The following is a 23,157-nucleotide window of genomic DNA, read 5'->3' as shown; positions in this document are numbered from 1 at the left end:
AGCGACGGGCTCCCCTGGGCCCCACTAAAGCGTCTGAGTGATTCTAAATCTACATGCCACTGAGGATAGGAGCTGGAGTGGTGACACCAGCACAAAAACGTTAGCATACCACAAGATGAATTATACAGACAAAAATGTAGCGGGGACAACTCAGCACTATGATTATTATAAGTATTGCCACGTTTCTGAGGAAGAAGAAACCCAATTCAAAGTGAAAATTAAGTTACATAATCGAGGCAGAATGGACTGCGTAAACCCTAACCTCTACTGCTGTTAAAAGAGCTGGGGTTCATTAAACGAATTCATTAAGTACAGAAATAGAAATAGAAATGACAATACATGTTCTATTGTGCAAAACTACTGCTTACGTATTACACATGCACTGTTAGCAGTATGATTTGTGCAAATAGTCGAAAGTTGTGGTTTTAGTAGCAGTACCATGAACCAGAGTACTACAGTATTAGAATTAGAGTATTATAAGCAATAGTATTAGAGCTGTAGCAGGGTAGCAGGTTAAGCTTAGTGAGAACTTCGAAAAAAGTTACAAAAGTATACAGGCCTGTTAAAAGTGATAACCCTTCTTACACACGTGTGCAAGGTCTAAATATGGGATCTCCAGGGATCCCAAATGTTTGTTTATGTGTCTTTATACACTGAACTATCATTGTACACTGATTCTCCACTATTCAGCTATATAAGCTCCTGATAGTAAATAAAGAGGTGGGGTACAGTGATCAAAATGCAGCTTGACAGATGATCTCCTGGTGTAGCCTGTAGAAATAGCTGGGCGCAAGGCTGCTGAGAGAAGAGGGACGCTGCCTGGAGCCCGCCGCCATCACTCATTCCGCAGTCAATATCAACTTGTTCTACATGAATGTAATCAGTGTGGAGCGGATCTGCAGCTTCATCATCCTCACCCACAGCCAGTCAACACAGAGTGTTACATGCATACACACACACATACGAGAGAGAAATGCACCTAGTGAAACAAGCAAAATTCACACAGTCTCACACACACACACACATACACACTTAAAAGCAGAGACCCTTAAAAGCTAACAAAAGAGCAGGCCATTCCATATCACAACCCCTCCCTCCCCCTTCCCCTCCATCCTCCACCGCTCAATACTGCCAAACCCATTTAGTGGAGCCCCCCTTCCTCTCCTGCCTTCAACCCTCACACAGGCACACAGTCCTAGGAGACTGGCCTATTAATGAGTGCTGTAATTAATAGATATCTCTCTTCTGTCTTAAAGGAGGCTGCAAGGCCTGGAAGAGTGGATTAGCAATCCCCCTCTGACAACTATCCAAAGGACCCGCAATCTGGATGGTTGAGGACCGTGGGTGGAGGTTTCAGGGACGACTCGGCTAGGCCTGGCTAATTTGGCAGCGGATGAAGATCTACTTTAACCACAATGCAGCTGTTTATTGCTGAAGATCTCTGTAGACTGTGGTTGTTGTGATTTCATTAACCCTGCATGACAGTACACACACACACACACACACACAAACCACAAGTGTATGTACAAGCTCGATCTCTGTCTATTTACACTTGGCTGCCTCTGTGTCAAAGTGCTTTAACCCGAGACATCAGCGATGGGACAATGCCGTTATATATAGACAAAAAAAGGAACTCACTGAAGATTTACATGGACGAGGCAAAGGAGCGGGTTTTAACACAGGAGACGAAGGAGGACAAATAAAACAGACAGGCTGCAGGACCACACAAAGGTCTTTTTAATTAAGGAAGCCCGCTTCTAAATGAGGGTTCTAAAAAGCCAGCCGGCTTGTAAAAGGTGGATTCTTCTAAGGCCTATAAAGTAGTGGGGGAGCGACAGACAGGCAGAGAGAGACAGAGAGAATGGGAGGGAGGGAGAGAGAGAGGGGGGGAACCAGCACTTTATCATTTAAACAGGTAAGTATAAATGACAAATCCACTTCTTAAACCACACTGAATCACAGGCTTATTATTCAGATTCATCTCAAAAAATATTATCTACAAACTACTGACATAATTACTCAGTAACTACTAAGAAAATATTAGGCAGACATTATGTAGATGTATGTACAGAGAGTGAGAAATTTAGATGCAGACTCGAATACAGGTTTGCAATGGGTTTTATGGGTTGAAAGATTAGAATTCTGAGGGCTCCAAGTGGTTTAACGGTCTAATGCACTAGAGAGATGCTGCTTTGCCATCAGCGGACAGAGTCTGAGACAGCACAACTGGCAGTGCTCTCTCTCCGGGTGGGCAGATGGCGCTCTCTCCCCTTAGCACTCTTAATGGATGCTAGATGGCACAGTCGTCTGTTAGTCGGTGCCGTGGAGCTGGGGACCCGACGCTCTACTCCGAGTGTGTCGGCTACCCAGCAATGGCAATGGTGATAAGAGCATTGCTAGTGCTAGGGTCAGTTACGATCGGGTGGGTTAAGTGGCAGCACCAAATTGGGAGAAAAAGGGTCAAAGGGACAAATTGAAAACAAAACTGATAAACAGGAAAACAACAGTTCAATGTACTGAGGCTGGTATGGTACAGCTTTTTGAACAAATTAATATAAGACACATTTTCAGCCACTTTTTGAACCGCTACCCTTTCAAAATAGTAGTATTAGTATAGTACTGCCATTACTGGTGTAAGACCTCTGGCCTGAATCTGCTGATTCAAGCCAGCTGGTAGGGTGCATAGCTTTGTGAGGCAATCGATTATGAAAAAGCTTCTCTTACATTTCTATCGATGCCCCCCACCCCCACATACACACACACACACACACACACAGGAGTACCGGTCTGCTTGGGATAACAGTCTCAGTCATTCTAGAACATTCCAGTAAAGTGTCCTTATGTAAGCCAGTTAAAAATGGGCAAAAACACACAAAAAAGCATGGCCCTGGCTCCAAATTTACACTGTAAACATGATCTCCCTCTCTTCTGTTTATGGCATCAGGGTCAAGCAGGTTTGGGTGGTTTGAAAGGTAAATGCTAATCCTGCAGAGCGATAGGAAGACTGTGTTTAGTTCAAGAGGGAATGACCAAAGGCAACATTTCCTATTTTAGAATACTTGTCTCTAACTTGGTCCAAAACTTCCCTCTCTCTGTCTCTCCCTGACTCTATTTCCTACACTGTCTCTCTCTTCCTCTCTCTCCTTCTCTCTCCATGCCACACACCCACCCTCCTTCCCGCTCTTTGAAATTCTATGACTCCATTAATCCGAGCTGGCAATATTCACAACTATCTATAAATTCAATTGTCAGACGACGGGATTTTTATTCTAGGCTGCACTTGAATCTAAAATTAGAGGCAGTAAAATTCACATTAGCTCTAAGAGAAATGGAATTCTAAAGACTATATTTTAGAAGAAAAGAAAGCCCTTTCTGCCAGAGAAGAGACTATTTGAGAGGTAATGATTTTATCTGTTTTTCAGCAATGCCTGGCGCCGGCTTCAATTCCGTGGTGTGCCATTAACAAAAGAAGTTTTTTTTTAATGGAGAAAAGCACTAAAATTTAGTTTAAGCTTATGAATGGAAATAATCATTGTCAAGTGGAGGGCACAAAAAAAGCCTGGCTATAGTACTGCAGGGAGACAAGGTTTTCTAAAAATGGATGAAAGTAATCAGCTGTTCTATATTGTTACGGCTTTATTGTTATCCAGCGTTAAAAAATGGTTGGCAGTTAAATTTGCTCTGTGTATTAAGCTACATCATCAAGTACTGGCGTATGAAACCATCAAGCGCTCACTGTAGATATAGAAAAAAATTTAAACGATCTGCTGAGCAGGGCTGCATGCAACACAAGTTGATGTGGCATGTGCTGGGAGTTTGAGTATGCTGGAAATGTAGGGCCTGTGCACTGCTGCAAATGTCACCTGCAATTATATTAGGTGTGAAGGAGGGAGAAAGGTAAAGGGGCACAGTTAGCCACTGGTGATATCACATAACGCTTGTTATAAGGACTGAACGATTCAGAGCAATTAATAAATTGCAATATTTCTGCACAATATTGCCAATGCGATTAACATTGTGACTATTGTTTATGAGCTAAACTTTAAACCTGTATTAATGTCTCACATTTCTATTAAATAGTCCGCTTTAAAACGCTACAAGCAAACCATACATAAGATAAATGACGCAAGATAAATGATCACAAAAGAGTAATATCAATAATAATGTGGCCTCGCCAGCTTTTTTCATACGGCGCAATGCTTTCGTACTCTTGAATTACGTTAGGAAATTGCGACTTACGTGGGGGTTCTTGGCTGGACCTTTCAGACATGCATGTTATGTCATGACATGTTTTTGATGCACGTCAGTTTTCCTGAAACTGGAAAAAACTCACACTCACACACATGCTGTTTTTCTTTGGTAGCAACTCGCTACTCGCTCGCTTGCCCAGGTGAAGAGCTCATCTGTGCCCTGACATCCAGTGTCAAGCTGCTTGTTAATTAATAGTTGTGCTTCTTTGTCAGGCTCAGTATACGCATGATTGGCGGCTTCTGATTTGTCATCAGTAGGAAGTTGACATGCTCATTTGTACTGGGTGTTTTTTTTTTCATTGTAAAACTTGCAGGCTGTTGGCTAATTCAAATTGCAGCTCCTGCCATTCAAATAGCGATTTTGTAAAAAAAAAAAAAAAAAAAGATTAATCTTTCATCCAATTTGTTATTTGTGAATATTAATAAATCAGTTTTATATTACTATTTATGATAAGAATAATAACAACAATAACAACAGCTGTCAATTTACTGTCAGTATCAAAAACAACATCTTAGAAAAACACCCCCTGGTACAAAGGACAAAAAGTACAGGGCTCCTGCTACCATCAAATATTAGCGGCCTCTATTTGCTCCGTCTTTTTCTTAAAGGTTAAATCTCAGAGGGGAATGGAGACCAAAGAGATTATTGTTTTCTTTTTGTTCCCCTGTCTCCTCTCTCTCTCTCCCTCTCTCTCACGCACTCTCGCTGAGGCGAGGCATAGCAAATCAACAGGAAAACAATTTTGGGAAACACAAGCCACTTGGCAATGACAAGGTGTCATTAGATTGTTTGACTGATTCAGTGCTTTGACAACTACAGAGCCCAAACGTGCAATCATTGCATTAAGGTGCAGCCACTGAGAGTCTCTCGCTCTCTCTCTCTCTCTCTCTCTCTCTCTCTCTCCCCTCCTTCCAACTCCCTCCATCAGAAGCGAGGCTGTCTGATTACAGGGAGATAAAGGCTACACTCTGACATAAGCCAACTCCTGGAAAACTGCCGGGGGGACACAGCAAGTGCCTTTTCATGACGCAGTGTGAGCTCATCCTATGCATGTGACCCAAATGCAAGACAGCTTTACGATCCTATAAACAAAATTATCGGACGCTGCAGGTGCAGTATCCGGTACCAGTTCTCTGCACGATGACAACTACGTGTTTTTTTCAGAGAAAAGCAAAACGCCCATATACATGCATGTGAGTGTTGTAGCCATAATGACTCATTAGAGTGCAATAAGAATTAAGTGTAGTAAAAAGAATGCGTATGCATTTAGGCAGAAGCATAGCGCCAAGGTGTCTGATTACTGTTATTTTAGCATCTGAAACACAGACACAGAAGCCCTGTTCCGTTTTCATCCGCCATGCAGGGGAGATCAATTGTTATAACATTACTGGGTTGGAAAGTAGTAATTCACTTCATTGTCGATGACTGGCTGCAAAATAACACCTCTGATTACATGCAATCAATGTGATAATGGCAAAACCACATTTGTACGACGGGGCGAACGCCCATAAAAGCGCATAGGCCCGAATGGGGAGGGCGTGGGGGGTTTGTGGAAGGAGACAAGCCGATGCTAGGCTGTGTAATAAATGTCTTTGGAAGCACAATGGCTCTTTGCAATGCACAAAAACGCACTATGGGAATGCATAGAGTATAAAAGCTTCTCTCAAATCTAACGGTAACGGTAAAGTTTTGTGGTTACTTATTTAATGGCTTTGTTCCTATAGAAATGTATGGAAGTGACTGTGTTCAATGGAGAGGTATGGGACGTAGTGGGTTTGGTGCAGAACCCAGTGTTCCCTCTCATCAGCACACACACACACACACACACACTGACAACACTACAGGGTTGGGATGATCCAAAGCCGATAAGGGCCTAGCCTGTGTGCATGTGTGTGTGTGTGTGTTCTGGCACCCTCACAGATGAAAATCTTGATGATTTAGGTCATTTTCCTGTGCAGGCTGATGAGATAAGTGTGCTGCTGAGATGTGTTAGCTTTATCAGGTGAGATGCCCCTCTCCACACACAGACCTGCACACACACACACATATATATATACACACACACACTTTTTCTGTCACTCTTTTCCTCTACCCAGTTCAAAAAGTTAAGGCCTAATTTTCTGAGTACTGCAGAATCCCAACACTGCCCTGAACCACTTGTTAGTGTTTAGCTTTTTGAAAAAATATTAAATTACTTAAAATACCATTAATCATTAAATTACCTCTAAAAATCAGCCCTGACAGCCCTCAAAAAAGTTCCTGACAAACAAGCTGTGCTACAAGCAATGTCAACTTTCAGCAGGTCAAACAGCAGAGAGCCAGAAAAGCAGGATGCAATTATTAGTTTGGAGGCCCGTCATATTAGCCGCTGTTATCGGCGAAGTTGGTGAGCAACTTCTCACTGACAGGACCCTGCAACACAGGCCTGAGCATCCGTAAATAAGCTCTGCCATTTTCCAACAGGTAATATGCCTAAAATCTCCTTCCTCTCTGCTTCCTCCCTGAGAAAAACCCTTCATCTATTTGAAGGCAACTCAACATGGGGCAGATAAGAGAGGATGAGCCATGGTCTCAATGAAATGAAATTGCACATAAATATAATAATAAAAAAGGGAGGGAACTGGGGAAAAAAAACTGGGGATTAAAAACACAATTTATTAAACAGATGGTTAAAGAGGATTTTATTCTAGGAAATATGACAAGCGTGTAAAAGAGGTGGGGGAAAAAAAAGGTGAGGGGCGGAGGGGGCAGCGGTTGTTTTCAGTGAGTGAAGCAGGGAAAGCCGTGTCTTTAACCAGATCAGAATCTTGAAATTGGCTGTCAAGGCGGGATTGTTGTGAGTTATAGCCGTCTATCACTCCCCCAGCCCCCGCGCCAACCCCCGCTTGGGTGAAGATGCACTGAGCTGTCCTCCCCTCCCCACCGCTCCACCCCTCTGCAAAGCATCTTAAATTTTCAACACCAACCACCATCTGTTACCAAATCTAATTCACATTCCGCCCATAATCGGGTTTACTTCTGTAATACCCATTCTGCCGCACTTCCTGCTCACGGAGCCTCGGCCTCAAGCCCGAGTGAAGATCCATCCCTGTCTGCCCCCCCTCCATCCCCTTCCACCCTTTCTTCATATGTTAACGGCACTTTTTCATTAAGGTATGCAGGAACTTTCACAATCTCAACACACAGAGGCAATCACTGATATGCCTGTATTAAACTCAATACTTGATGTTGGTGAGAGTTTATGTAGCTCAAATGGCATCTGTGGAAGCAAGGTCCACCAACAGACCAACTTTATCAAATATGCTGTACTGAACAGGAAAAACACTGCAACTGCTAGTTAACACAATCGAATACAAGCATTTATGTTTTAAAAAGTCATTATTTAAGCAATACGTATTTTAAACAACTTCATTATGATTACTATTATTATTGTTATTATGATAAAGAATAAGAATAATTACTATTTTTATTTATTTATTTTGATCTGGATGTTCAACAAGAATGTTGTACAGCATTGTTTATCTTCTGTATAGCAGCATGGCTAACACTAACACACACAGACACACACACACACACACAAATAGAACAGAACAGATTCACACAGCTGAACTGTCCATGCCCCCCCACGAGCACCCTGTAAAATTTCTATAGTGACCTTTTCTGTGAAATCGGCCGAACGGGTTCCTTTAACCAGCGGTCAGATTGAACTCTAAGGCCCACTGTTCGACACCTCAGACAGGTGGCCCCTCTCTGAGAGAGATCGCCAGCCGCCACTTCTGAAAGGGCTGCTTTTCATTATCAACATCAGCACCTAATAATCCCCCGCCACCATAAACTGCAATCTAATCTTCACCCCGATGCCGCGTCCAAAAGCTGTTCGCTCCCCCATCTGGGTTACTGCAATCCAGTTTATTACACAAGCTGCTAAATTTACAGTAACAAACGCTCCCCTGGCAAATCAACCCTGTTCCAACCATTTGATCATAGAAATAAAAGAACATCTCTGGAGAGAAATAAGCTAAAGTCACTTCATTCCAGCTGCCACACACATCTTGATAATAGGTTAAGAACACACAGACGTCATTTTGTTTTCCCCTCCTGCATCCAAAGGCCGACAGTCTGGCCTCTCTAACTCTCCTCAGTGTGAGTTATTAAGGGAAAGAGTGTGTGTGTGTTTTGGAGATACCAGGTTTTTGCATGGTGATTTTAACCCCATTTCAAAATGGTATAAATTGTGTCATTTATTGTGTGAATTAAATTTACTGTAATTTAAAACTCGTGATAAAGAAAAAAAAAGGGATGCTAAAGGACTCAATCTCCCAGAATCCTCCTCTGCCATCGCCACGGCACGGCAGGTAACCGTTCACATTTGACGCATATGTTTGACTTCACAGTATGCCACACCAAACAAAGACGTTCACGGTGGCAACCGTGTCCTCTGGTTCCCAGCATGCTCTGCTCTGCGCCCATGGCGTGACTGTCCAGCCGCTGGCAGCCCTGTCCGTCAAGCGACACAAGCCCCGGCCACGCCAGTAACGTGAGCCTGATTGGCTTAAAGCAGAGAAGCCTTTTGCATGCGAATGGAGTCTAATTGGTTTGACCCAGACTAACCCTCCCGAAATCCAATTGACGTAATACTCTTTGAGGCCTACAGTCAAAGCACAGTCACCCCCTTTTAAAAGGTTTTGCTTAAACCTTCAAAATATCCTGCCGGGATGCCAGTATGTGTGTGTGTGTGTGTATGTATGTATGTGTGTGTGTGTGTGGACATGGAACACAGTAGCAGAACTAGCAGGATACGCACTCGGGGGATTAGAGAGAAAACACCACTCCAAAAACATCCGCCGACGGTTTTAGCACTGCTGTATGAAGAGCAGAAATCTCAGGTCACGTCCGCAGGCCCAAGAAGGCTGTTCCCTGATCAGTACCATTTTTAAAAAACTATTAACAAAAAAACAAACATGAACCAGGCTGCAGATCTGACCACTGCAATGATGCTCCACGCTGAGATGCATCAAATTACCCCTGCTTAGAGGAAGATAAAACAGTGCACAAATAGGGCACATAAACAAAAAGATGCAGGCTATACGATACGAAATATGAAATGCAATATCTACTACAGTTCCGTCGAGTCCAAACCTGTCGGTTGCAGGGCGATAATTTATGCGGCGATACGATAAGTGACCTCAGAGAATTGCGCTGTGTTTTACGTATTTTTAAATCCTCAAGACATAAAATAGAATATGCACAAAAATACATCAATAAAAGCCTAATGAATGCAGTGCGTGTAGGGGCGCAAACCTTCTCCCTGACCCTGTTTTAATGGCCAAAGCAATAACCACAAGTATAATGTATGTGACCTCAAATTATAATAGTCAAACAAAACCATTTAAAAAAGAGAGAGAGAGAGCATGAGAGAGAGAGAGGAAGAGAGGGCAAGAAAAGAGAGAGAGACAGTGAGAGGGAAGACCCTTAACTGGTCACATCTGGCTGTATTTTATACGCAAATCAGCCTCCACTAAGTCAAGATAAAACTCAGTGACTCGTGATCGACGCAATGATCTTCATACATCTAAATTTATATGCTAATCGGAATCCTTCAAGCATTTAACACATTCCTCAGCAAAGCACTGCCAACCCCTGCACCCCCACACCCATAAACTTATCTCTTTTCCTCACCCTGCTATCTATCTCTATATCTCTCTATATCTCTCTCTATCTGTCTGGCGATATATCTATCTCTCTCTCTGTCTTTATATCTACCTATCCGTCTGTCTATCTATCTGTCTATCTATCTGTCTGACTATCTTTCTGTGTATCTGTCTATCTGAATATCTGTTTGACTATAACCCATTACCCATTCCTTTTTGTTTTATTTGCATGGCTGCTATTTATCTCCATCTGTCTGTCTATCTCTCTGTCTATGCATCTCTTTGTCTCTCTACCTGTTTCTATATCTATCTAGCTACCTGTCTTTCTGTCTGTCTGTCTGTGTCGGTCTATATATCTCTATTTATCTTTCTGTCCTTTATCTAGCTTGTAAACCACATTTTTTTGCATTTGCGTGACTTTCTGTAGAAGTAATCAGCTTCAGTGTGCTATGTGTGTGTGTGTGTGTATGTGTGTGTGTGAGAGAGGGAGATGTGGTGTCATGTGTGGAATGGCTAGTGCGGTGAAGGCCTCTCTCCACGCTGCACTGGACCAAAGCAGATGGACACCTACATGCAGCAGGTGAGACAGATGGCAAGTCTCTTTTCTCTCTCTCTCTCTCTCTCTCTCTCTCTCAGGCGCATCCACACAGTAGCTTAGCTTAGCACAAGCACCAAAGCAAAACCAACCTCTCAAAACCAACAATCTATTGCCAGCCCACACACCACACACACGCACAAAGTCAGAACACACACACACACAAACACGACACTGTACACACACGTCAAGCAGTTCACAGACACGCACCAACTGTTTGAAACATATGCAAAACAAACTGGCGAGCAACACTGCACCACAAAAACAAACAAACAAAAATGAAACAAACAAACAAACAAACAAACAAAAAGCATAGAAGTCAATTGATTTTGGCTTTTGATGATTTTATTTTTTCCTTCCTTACCTTTGGTTATATAGCGCATGCGCATCGCGCATGTGACTCGCCTCGACGTCGTAATGCTGTTGCATTCTCCACGCGCCGCATTTGGCGTACTTATCTTCGCTATTAACTTGGGCCTTTGATACATTCATTCTACAAAACAAAAGGGAAGAAGCAAGAGAAGGAATGAAAGAGACGAGGGTCAGAGAGATGCCGTGAGGAATTCTGACAAAAAAAAAAAAAGAAAGCTCCACTCAGCCATTCGCTACTGACAGACACTGACGTAGCCTGGCACACCGACACAGAAAACCCTAAAACCCTTCACTCTCTCTTTTTTAAAGCATTCTTTAACGAATCGGTTTTAACGACCTCTTTTTTCCCCCCTTCATTGATGTGCAGAGGCAGGGAAGCAGGTATCTTTTGTTAATGCCTGGCGTTAATTGAAAACCTCCTTGGCGTTTTAATGCAACGTTTGAAGGGGGGGGGGGGTGAAAGAGGAGCGCAGGGACAGCGGCACGCGTCCTGGGCCCCTGGACATCAGGGCCGGAGACCCTGTGGCTTTTACAGGCCTTCCTGACTGGAGAGGTTAGCAGTAGAGTGATGAATTGCTGTTAAGAAGTGAAGTACAGGAAAAAGCTTGGTGTATTCAAAAATGTGAAAATGAGAACGAGACAGAGAAGACGGGCAGTAGAGTCTGGGGAGTAAAGGGCACTTCTCGCATTTTTTAAAAATGTTCTTAACTATAAATGAAGGTTAATACGTTTATTTCAAATAATTTAGAGCATTTGTATTGGTCGGTTCATTCAGAGTTATTTGCACAGTGTACAGGCTGCTTTTAATCATCTTTAAATAAAGGAGAAAACTAAAAATGGATAAATGTGATAAAAAATAAATACTAACAATATAATCTTTATTTTAGTACTATGTCCTTAGTAATTCCTTCTGGAGTAACAGTACAAATTAGTCCAGTGTTAGAGAGTACAAGCATATGAAAAGAACAGGTTCACATTCATTTTATATATGTGAAATTAGATATATTATATGATGATCTGTGGAAAATATCAGAATTTAGATTTTGTACATGAATACTGAACTTTACATGGACAGTTTTGTACATTTCTAAGTTTGTGTGTCCATTTAAATTTAAAAAAGCCAAGGGACATCAAAGATGTTTAAGCAGTGGCCCAATCAGTCAAAGTCACAGGCCAATCTGTGGCACACTTATGAAAATTCAATGGTAATTGCCCAAGCTTTGCTGTAGACACAGTGAAATGTTTAGGCAAACTCAGGCAAACGAACTGGGGCTTAAGCGCCACTGCCTCTGTGCGTGCAAAATGAGCCGGCGCAGGGCGCGTCCCACAGTCACTGAGAAGACAGAGAGGGGGGGGATTAAAAAAAAAGAAGCAGCATCCCAGTGTATTCACTGCAGACTAGCTTCAAAAAGACAAGGGAAGAGATGGGGAAGGCTTCCTGGGTGGGGAGTGTGGAGAGACACGCCGAGTGAGCCTGCCACGCTCGCTCTCTCATTAAGCGAGGAGGCTCCCTAATTCTCCCTCTCGGTTCCGACTCAGCACACACGTTCAATGTCATTAGCCGGCGTGGGCCTTGCCTCACGCCACACTCCGAGTAATGAAACTAATCACTCAACTAATACTCGGCTCCAGCGTGTGTCGGAGAGAACACAAGCATGAAGCACTATCTGTCTTTCTCTCTGTCCTCTGTTCACTCCTTCTTTGTGAGAATCTTGCTTTCTAAAGGGGGGGGGGGGGGGGGGGTCAAGTCTCTGGATCTTGTGGGATAAAACTTAGTATAATACGTTTATTATAACACAGCCCAACATTAACTTCAGCCAATCAATCAGTCACATCTCAAAAGAAGTGAGGCAGCTGTGATATGATGGTGATAGTGATCAAAAAAGAACAGTAATCAGCAATTGTTTTTTACTGTGTTCGTTTTTTTCTGGCAACCCCCTCAAAAGACTGTGTGAAGAGTCTGTGAGCCACAAGTGAGAGATTGTGTGCATATGTATGTGTGATCAGTGTGTGTTTACCACACAAACACTGAGCGTATGATGTGTGTGTGTGTGTGTGAGAGTGTGTCTGAGCTTGGGATCGGAGCAGGGCTATGTTGGGGCTGGACAGGCAGTCAGGGCATATTGGGGAAAAGCAGCACACACGCACACACACACACGCGTAATGTGCTGCCGTTAGTCCTGGTCGAGTGAGCAGGGGAATCGATCTGCTCTGCAGACACGGCAACTTCCACAGACGCCCCGCGATGCCGCTGCACCTTTCAACTACCATTAATACACCTTTCAATGAATCCCAGTACATAAATAAATGTGGGCAAAAATGCTAAATAGACCACTGACGTAAATACGACCCTCTTTTTGTTTTTCAGGATAATTTAGGCCACAATGTTCCCTTTTATAAAGTTATTCGGCGTACCAGACAGGCCATGCTGTTTTTTTTTTTTTGACACATGGAAAAAATGACATCAAAAGCCAATAATTCCTTTAATGCCTTAAAAAAAATAAAGAGATTAACCATTTTAAAACTAAGCATTGAGTAAAGCTTATGCACTGAAATCCACAATTGATGCATCTGAAGGTAAATGAAATTAAAATATATTTGGAAAAAAAAGTTACTTTTCTGTTTGGATAGCAAAGAAGCAAGGAAATTCAAAACAAAAGAAGCATGCAGACATCAGACATGCACAAGCAGACATCCATATATATGCACACACCCAGACGCAGACACTGAAACCAATGCACACAGCTATACACACAGACACACACACACACACACAAGTCCTCTGGACCTTTTATAATGTGCAGAGCCTTTTTGTTGAGTTCCTGAGAAATGAAAGTTGGAATACGTTTGAAATCCCTCTATTAAATGCTCTTAGTAACAGTCTGGGTGTAATTAAAACTGTGTCAGCAGACAACAATTTCTGTGCACTGTGGTAATGAAGTCCCCCATTTGCACTGTATAGAGTTCTGTGAATGCTTCACGTTCCACACGGCGAATGCATCTTATCTGATCAGCTGGTGTGTCACACACACATGTGAGCCCCTTACCACAAGAACAGCTTCGGATTCAGCAACACGTCAGCAAATTTGACCGGTCGTTTAGATGCTTTCATTAAGAGACAGATACAGAAACAATATATATATATATATATATATATATATATATATATATATATATTAAAATAAATAAATAAAATCTAAAAAATATGTATATGAAATATGTTTTAGAAGTAATTATGATGGTTGAGGAACTAGTTGTACTATTTGTAATAGGTGATTGTTATTATTGTTGTTATTATTATATTATTATTTTTAAAAATAGCAATAATAATTCCTCTTGCCGGCAATTAACTTTAGTTAACTTCGGCTTTATAACACCTTCAAATATTTCTTTCAAATTTGACTGGTTAAATTCTACACACTAATGATAATTCGCAGAAATGCATTCATAATTAGGTTAACAGACAATTCATAAGTTAATAGGAAATAGGAAAGAGGGAAACGGAGAAAACAGTAATGGGCAACAGGGAGCTGAATAGAGAGCGTTGAACTGCTGGGATTCTACCTGAACCCATTTCACGCTCCTGTCAGAATGAGTGAGCGTAGCCTTTACTTGGACAAGGATTAACACACAGGACAATGAGCTGAATTAAGGCATGTGCGTGTGTGTGTGTGCTTGCATGTGTGTGTGTGCGCACTGCCTCAGCCGATGCTCAGCGACTCACTCATGTGTTGCTGTTCCATCTGTGAATGGTGGAGCTTTGACTGATTAGACAGGTACCATTCTCCCCAATGCAGAAAGCACCTAAAGCATGGAAAATGTCACCTCCTTCTCTCTGTAACTCTCTCTCTCTCCCACACTCTTTCCTAACAGGTCACACAACACAGCTACATACACACCCCGCTAATTACTCTCTACATCAGCCCTGTTTCTTAAAAATATGCATGCATATAAATTCCAAAATTGGCCAAAAATGTATTAATCCAAACACACACGCATCTTGAAGGCATTTAAACTAATGTACACTTTGTATGCCAAATTGAACACAAAATTCAAACATATTTCCACGCTAATCCTCATTAAGCCCCCCCCAACACCCTTCCCCTCACTTGCTATTGCAAAAACAGACACCTGAAACGTGCTTGACCAGGTAAAACGGCTAATTCCTCATTACGTCTAATCTGGCAGATTCTAATCACAAGCAGAGGCAGCGAAATGGTTGTGCGGGGCAGCGGCAGGGCCAGCGCTTTGCAGCTTTTCACGTCGGCAGGGGTCCTTGTTACTGTGTGATAGGGAGACTGGAGTTGGACCTCTGGGGGCTGAACGCTGATGAACGGGACGGGGCAAATTTAGCGGGGGGCTACGTTAGAGCGGGGGAGGAGGCTACAGCAGTGCGACAACGACGCAGATGGACTGTCAGCTTTAATAAAGAGGAGCGCGCACGGACGGGGCGGTCCCCAACCACGAGCCTCTCTGCAGGAATGTTCAATGTACTGTGTGTGTGTGCATGTGTGTGTTTGTGGGAAGGTTAGTGGTGATTGTGGTGGAGCAAACCATTGCACACAAATACACACTAATGCCCTGTATTCATACCCTTTCTCTCTCTGTCTCTCTCACACACACACATACACAGCCTCAAGCTTCAGCCCTTCACAGATCTAGCGTGTTACAGATGTGCCTTGATATGCTTGTGTGTCTGTGTGTGTGTGTGTGTCTGTGTGTGTATATATGCCTGCGTGTGCTGCACCCAGACCTGACCCGGAAACAGGTTCACATTATGTCATATCCCCCCTGCAGCCAGGTACATCCACTGCTGTCTGGAAACATTGCGGCACGTAAGCAGATTTATGCAAAAGCCTCCAATCAGAGCGGCTCGCATAATCTACGGAGGGTGTAGATGGGGATCATCCTAGTCCGAATTAACAGGAGCTAGAAATGCCGCTCAATATGTGTAAATAAATCATAATCGATTTAATCACAAATGAGTCATCTGCGAACTACAGAAAGTTGCACGGATGCGTACTGCACGCTAAACAGTAAAGGAGAACACCCAATTACATGCCTCACCTAAAATTAACAGTACATTTATTTCTCATTGCACAACCAGTGTGGCACAACCATGTCATATGTGGTCACTCGTTGTGTGTAGCTTCCTGTAGCTATTGGCTCACGGTACAGTGTGGCACACCTGCACTTACACACATAACGTCAGCGTCTGAAAAACTTGTATTATTATACACTGCAAGAACGTAGCTGCTATTGTTCACATTGCATGTGCATTTCATGATGAATGAGTGTTAGGCAACTATTTATTCTACAATAAGTGCAAAAGTATTATATATTTGATATAATACAGACTTTCTATATAAATTATTAATTTAAACAGTCTAATACAAGCACTCACTCTTACGTCTGATGTTAGAATTTTAGACATTAAAATATCGCACATCTGCAGGAGATAAAGAAAGTGCACGGCGTGTGAGGACGACTAGGATAGACATGGCATGGGCAGAATGGGGATGCAGAGCATGGGAAAGGTGGGTTCGGTGACTGTAATGAGAGTCCCGATACAACCTGCTGTCCCAATGCATGCAAGAGCAGGAAGAAGATTCAGTCCAAACGCGAGAACATTCAGAGCCGTCATTCTCCACTTAACACACGCATTCCCTTCCTCTCTTCCTCTCTTAGAGGAACATGCACGCACACGCACACACACACACACACACACGAACACACAAATGAAGTATGATAGGGGAAAGAGGTGAAATATTTCACTGTCAGCTGCCAGCCCACATGGCCATTCATTTCCCTTTCTCTGCTACAGGACAATGACAATTTCATCATTTAATACAAGAGCAGTGGAGGTTAGATTTATATAAAAAAAGAAAAAGAAATATAAAAATCTGCTCAAATTCAGGGGTTAAGATCCAGAGCATCTGAAAACCCGAAGCTCCAGAGGCTCCTCCGTAGCAGGAAGAAGTGCCCTTACACAAGTACGGATATTATTTTTAAAAATCCCATATGCATCCTATGACCAGCTGATCCATTCTGCTCCAACCAATAACAAGCTTGTAACAGAGCTGGAGAAGGAAACCTCCAAAACCTGCATCTGGTTCCGAGCATTGCCAGCACCCAGAGCCTGCCTCAGAGAACACTTAGAAGAACTAGTTTCACACACTTATCTGGTCCAACTGTATCCTCCTGCTTATGGACTGACCACAGTCTCTATTGACCTCCTGTAATTTAATCATCCCATGCCTCATGCTCCAAGGCACCTACTCTCTCCACTTCTTAAACGTATGGTGAAACAAAGTATATAGAGGCGGAAAAAAAGAGGGGGAAGATGAGGGATGAGAGATGAAAAACGAGAGGTTGAGCAGCAGAGAAACTGAGGGACAGGGGAAAGGGGAAACTGGTAGAAATTGCTAATTTCAGACTGAGCACTTTTAATGGCCCTGGTTTGAACCTTAGCCTGGGTTCTTGTTATACAAATAAAAGAGCTTGCCGGTCTGTTCAAACTAGAAGAAAAAACAAATTGTGATGGATTGAGCATAAATCACACAAATTGACAATCACATCATCAGCCTCTGTGCTATTTGCCCCCCCCCCTCCGGTTACAGCTGTGCATATGTGTGTGTGTGTGTGTGATTTCAAGCGGCCAGCACCTGCGTGTGACCATTTCGCGGCTCCTTCACGTGTGTGTGTGTGTGTGTGGGGTGGGAAAACTGTGTGCGCGCACTTGCAGAAGTCCAAGAGGCCACTTATTGCACCTTTCGAACAAAAGGCCAAAAAATATACCTCCCCTCTTTTCTTTACTACCCTCCCATTCCTTCTTTTCCCCTGAAAGACGTCCCGGCGGACGGAGGGGTGGTTGGGAGGGGGGTGGCATTCTGTCTCTTTTAACTCAAGTTAATTACCCTTGGAATGCCTCGGACCCCTTCAAACAAGAGGAAGTGGCAGAGCTCAGTCTTCTATGAGCCGAACGGCGTAAAGACAAAAGAGTGTCCAGACAGAAATCGACAACAGGCCACAGAGACAGACAGACAGGCAGGCGCGCACACACACACACACACACACACACACACACAAACACAACAAGGATGACACCTTTCACACAAGGGACTGCGAAAGACCCGAATCAGAGCTCAAAAGCAACAATGGCAGTAGCGCTTACACACACTCACACTCAAACACACACACATACGAAGGATTGAATGAGTAAATCAGTGGTGTGCATATTGATATCATTTGATAGATAAATTAAGTAAATGATTTTATAAGGAGATTAAAAGGAGATTTAATTTTACGCAATCTCCCTTTATGCCCTCTCTGGTCTCTGCCTCTGGGGCTTTTTATCCCCCCTCTCATATGGAATAAGAATAAGCGAGAGGAAAGGTGGAAGTAAGCTTAAAAATCATCCCATTTTCTTCCAAGGGCCACCGCTGGTCGGAGCGGTCTGAAAAATCCACGGCCAAGCGACAAAAGGTTGTACACGCTCGAGTGATCATGAAGACACCAGGTACAATTTAAATGATCTGAGCGACGAAGGGAGAACAGGGGTCCTTGATTGCCGCTTTTCTAGTGGAGGATGTCGGCTGATTTTTGTGCCGTGCTAAATTGGTCTGGACACAGATTTTTGCATGGAGAAACGGTGTTGCATCTCTAGTGTAATTAAATACAATGAAAACACAATTTCTCCTGCTCTGAAAGTGAGCAAAAACTGACAGTTAAATTTCTGATGTCAGTTGGTTTCATGTTTTTGTGGAATTGTAGAAAATAACATTTATGACAAGAAATATTTTAATAAAGAAATCGCTGGGTGTCTGTGTAGACATGCTATGATCACACAAACAGCTTAACAACTGTTTTTATGTTCCGTTTGTATTCGTGCGTGTGGTGTATTACCCTTAAATTTAAACTCAGAATTTTTAATGACATGAAACGCATGAGGAAGAATTTCAAGCATTTTTATAAAAGCCTGAAAATGTAAAGATCAGATCAGATTTTTTTGAAAATATATAAAATACTAAATGACCACATTTGTTTTGTGTGTTTGTTTTTTTTTGAGAAATAATATGAATAATTGTTTTAGCACACATAGCAAAAAAAATCTCAACCACAAATACACTCGCAGAAAAGAATTGAAAAGGAAGGGTGTGAAATCTGCTTTGGAAATATTGAGTCTTTCCCAAACCTCATTTGGAAGCGTGTGCGTAAATATTAAAACGAGCATGCAAATGAAATGTACATGCATGGCAGTAAGCGAGTGTAATTATGATAATAGCTTAACCGCCACTTGTTGTTATTGCCACCATTAATATACTAATTAGAATATTGCCAGTTAATTTGTATTAGAAGAAAAGATCAAACGGTGAGTAAGCACCAAATGAGGAAATTGGGGGAAAAAAAGAAGAAGAAGAAGCCAAGCTGTGGAAAAGCGATGTTCTTATCTTCGCATTTACTTTCATAAGCCCTAATCCAGACAGTCTAATGAGCATGCCGAAGGTAAAACGCAGCAAAGCTGTTCTAGTTGAGAGCTGGATCCCACAACTCACTCTCTATCTCTCTAAACCTCTCAGCCAAGGGTTCACTGATCTAACCAACCTTTACCTTAGCCGTGCATGATGTTACACTGTTCCAAATAGGCTTCATTTCTCCCTGCAGGCTCAAACCAGTCTCAAAAAGGGACATTTTTCAATCAAATTGAATCTCTGATCTGCACCCATGATTACTCTTCAGGTACTGCTTGCACCTTTATGGACAACATGTAAGGAGGGCGCATAGTTCGCCGGCTCGCATGCATGTGTCCCCTTCTGTCCCCTCGCTCTGTCTTAGGTTCTTGCGCTGGCTGCCCACACTGGCTTTCCTGGCTTGCAGTGTCTTATCAGCATTCAATTGTAGCCCAGGCCAGAGGTTAATAGTTTTGCTGTTTCCTTTATTAAGCCGGAACAATGTTAACTTGTCACGGCAGCTCGCTTGTCTTTTTTTTCTTCTTATGGGCTGAAACGAGGCATAAAACATCTGAATATAATCTGATAACAGTATCTACACCAGGTCTAGACTACGGTGTAATTTTTTCTGGTAAAAAAAAAATGCAAGGGCTGCAAATCCCCATACAAACACAACTGAATTAAAACCTTCATAAAATAACTCACTTACATAAAAAGAAAGAAAGGGAAAAAGACATGCATAAAGCCTGTATATGCAGGTTCCTATAAAGTTTAAAGGGCTCAGACATTTCTCAAAGCTGGAACAGCCAGCAACATAAGGATGGGAATTAGTACAATTGATTCACACCCAAAAAAAGTGCTAGAAAAATTTAGTTCAAGGAAGCAGAGCAATCCCTTCAGCTCGGACTGATTTATAGAGCACTTTATCAGGGTTTCCTCCAGCCGCTCTGACAGTGGAGAGAGAGCGAGACGGAGCTCAAGCGCAGGGCCACTTTCACCACCACCACCACCACCCCCACAATCTGTCCTGCACACTCTCTCACACACTCTCTCTCTCCCCCTCTCTCTGCCACTTTCTCTCGCATGCCGTCTTTAATGCCTCCGGTGGGCCACATGCTGAGCGGCCGGTCTGTGATTCGAGCTCTCCTGCTCTAGGACCACTTTCTTCGCTTCTCTCTATCTCTCTCTCTATTTCACACAACCGATCTCCCTTCATGCTTCTTCTGTACCCTATCTCGGACAGCGTCCTGCATGCCAATCAATTATTTCACTGACCATTTGTTGTTAATATAATAATAATAATTTTTGTCCTACTATTGCTGACTGGTGAAGTAGCATTGATTCAAAGTGCTGGACTCTCCTGAGCCTAAGCCTAAGGTACAGGTAAGACACACTCTCTCTATTGAAAGCGCTGCACAAGTGCACCTACAGCCGTGCACGAGCACTCACTCACTCGCTCTCCCACACACACACACACACTCACGGCACGGCTTTAGACACTACCTGGCAGTGGCCAGGGTGACAACAACCTTGACATGCTAGTGGTCAGCTCCTCAATGAAAAGAGACATGTACTGCAGGTACCGGGACAGGAACACATGCACACTGTTTACAAGACACACATAGGCACATGACTTGCGCAAGCACGATCTACAAACACACACACACACGCACACAAGTCAGGCAGACACAGGTAGAAGTAGAGAAATGAAGGGAAAAAAGGTAAAATTTACCTACTCTTGTTCAGAGTGTAACGAGAAACACTCGGGAAGCGAAAGTTCTACCGACTCCATTTGCGCGCTGCGACCATCATTTGAACAAGCCCTTCTATAAATCAAAGTTCTTTTTTTTCTCTCTGTCTCTCTGTCTCTGCCTCTCTCTCCTCCTCTCACTGTCCCGTCACTTGAGCGGTGCAATTAACAGAAAGCGTTCTCCCGGTGACAAGCCTATAGGCACAGCCAGTTGGGACCAAAAGCTCTTGCACTCTTCTAATCAAGGACTTAAAGCCACGATTGCTGCTCATTAATATGAAGCGAGGCTTTGCATATGCAGTCCCCCCGGCCCTTCCTGACGCCAGATTGGTGCCTTCGCAGCCAATTGGAGCCAGACAAGGTGCTGGGTGCGCGAGAGGAGAGAGCGAGCGGACGGTGAAGGGAGGGGACAAAGCGGGGAGAGCCAGTGAGAAAGTGGGGGGGAGGAGGGTGTGGGGGTAGATAGATTGATAGAGCAAGAAAGAGAGAGAGAAAGAAGGAGAGAGAGGGGGGTATAACGAGACAGCGCAGAGAGAGAGAGGGGGATTTAAAGAGGCAGTGCATGTCTCTCCTACAGCACTGCTTATCGGCTCACGCTGTCAAGCGCGGAGATAAAGCCGCTCACTTTGTTGATACAAAACATTGTAAATGAAGCTGTGTGCTGCTAGCAATGTGTTTGCTCTTTTCCCCCTCACCTCCCTCCGTAGCTTCTTCTGTCCTGCATGAGGAAGATCCCACACCCGTAGATCCACACGGCAAACTGTAAAAACAAGCACTTTCATTAAGCTCTGAACCGTGGCGTGTGCAAACGGATAGAGTAACTGACTTCTGTGTGTGTTTGTACAGGTTAACATGCATCTTGTTTCAAGCGGAGCAGATTGTAAAGGTTTGCCTTCACTCAGCTTGGCTATAAGATCTGTACTACAATACATTCCTTTACTGTACTATACTGTGCTGGTTTTCTGTACACGCAGCGAAAAGCAAAAAGTTCTCCATACTATATCATACAGGATTGGCTGAGGAAGAGAAGCTGGACCAACACTATGCTTGTATCATTCACAGACAAGGTGGGGTGGGGGGGTTGGTTGGAAGGGGGGCGTGGATCCGTGAGAAAAGATCAAAGACTCCCCTTTGTTTCAGTATGATTGGGCCACATTTGCGCGCCTCTCTCGGTTCCTGAGCATGTGTGTGTGTGTTTGCGTGTGCGCACGGGTGCATGTGTATGTGTGTGTGTGTGTCCCCACGCTCGCCGCATTTCCAGCAGCAGCGGGGAAGATATTGCTGGGCTCTCAGCGCAGCGCAATTCCCCACTGATAAGAAAATTCAGGAGCCGCAGCGGCCAGCTAACTATTGTGTCTGCCCCACCACGCTGCCGCCCAAATTGTCTCTGGCCGCCTTTTGTAATCCAAAAACTTGCTGCAGATTTGAGCCCCCATTTCTCACCAAGAATACACCTTCAAAACAGAACAGACCACACAGCAGTTAAACATGCATGACAAGCTGTAAGCGAAAGCCTTTAGACAAAGAAATGGCATCTTCAGAGCAGCCAAGGATGAGCCCAGGTCAATGTTTCTTCCCTTGCTCGTCCTCAAACCTAACTATACACCAAAGCAAACTATATGTCTGTGAGAGTGAGGTTGAAGTTTCACCTAAAAGCCAACGTAGTGATGAACTACAGACCATTAGCTACAGATGTTCACTAGATTATGCAATTCTTTGTAATCTGTGATGCATGTTGTAGTTGCTGACATAAGAGCAGACTTGCCTCCATACAGTCAGATCTCTTTTATGGCCTGCATCAGGGAATGGACTCTTGATAGATGCCCTGATTGCTGTATGCAAGGAACCAGTGGAATGGAATGGCAAACATGTAGCGTACTGAAAAAAGAAACTAGTTAAGTTTAGTTAAGTCAGTAGAAACTGAGTGAGAGGGTCTCTTTTAAGAACATTCTGCCACTGCTGAAGGACACGGCAAGTCTAACAAAGGGGTTTTTAACACCACACGTGCACACGTGAACTTCTCTTTAGAAAGTTACCGTAATGTATTCATGTGGCTGCTTTTAAACAATGTATACTCCTACTGAGCGT

At 43.3% G+C, this 23,157-nt stretch overlaps 1 protein-coding gene across 2 annotated transcripts in view; it reads right to left on the bottom strand.

The window, feature by feature from the left end:
- The window catches only part of esrrga (estrogen-related receptor gamma a), a 73,329-nt gene extending 51,506 nt beyond the window's left edge, over positions 1-21,823 (bottom strand). Inside the window, exons 1-2 of one of the 2 annotated variants that reach the window (XM_072689923.1) lie at positions 21,765-21,823; positions 10,862-10,990 (exon numbers count right to left, since the gene is read on the bottom strand). In XM_072689923.1, the coding sequence (XP_072546024.1) occupies positions 10,862-10,990; positions 21,765-21,793 (158 nt within the window). In that variant the 5' untranslated portion in view covers positions 21,794-21,823. Of the gene's footprint in view, positions 1-10,861; positions 10,991-21,764 lie in introns of those variants that run through there. The other variant, XM_072689922.1, reaches the window with a different exon arrangement.
- Positions 21,824-23,157: the final 1,334 nt, after the last annotated feature.

The sequence above is a fragment of the Salminus brasiliensis genome, chromosome 10 (assembly GCF_030463535.1).
Source record: "Salminus brasiliensis chromosome 10, fSalBra1.hap2, whole genome shotgun sequence".
Lineage (NCBI taxonomy): Eukaryota > Metazoa > Chordata > Actinopteri > Characiformes > Bryconidae > Salminus > Salminus brasiliensis.
This window is presented reverse-complemented; position numbering and strand designations above follow the sequence as displayed.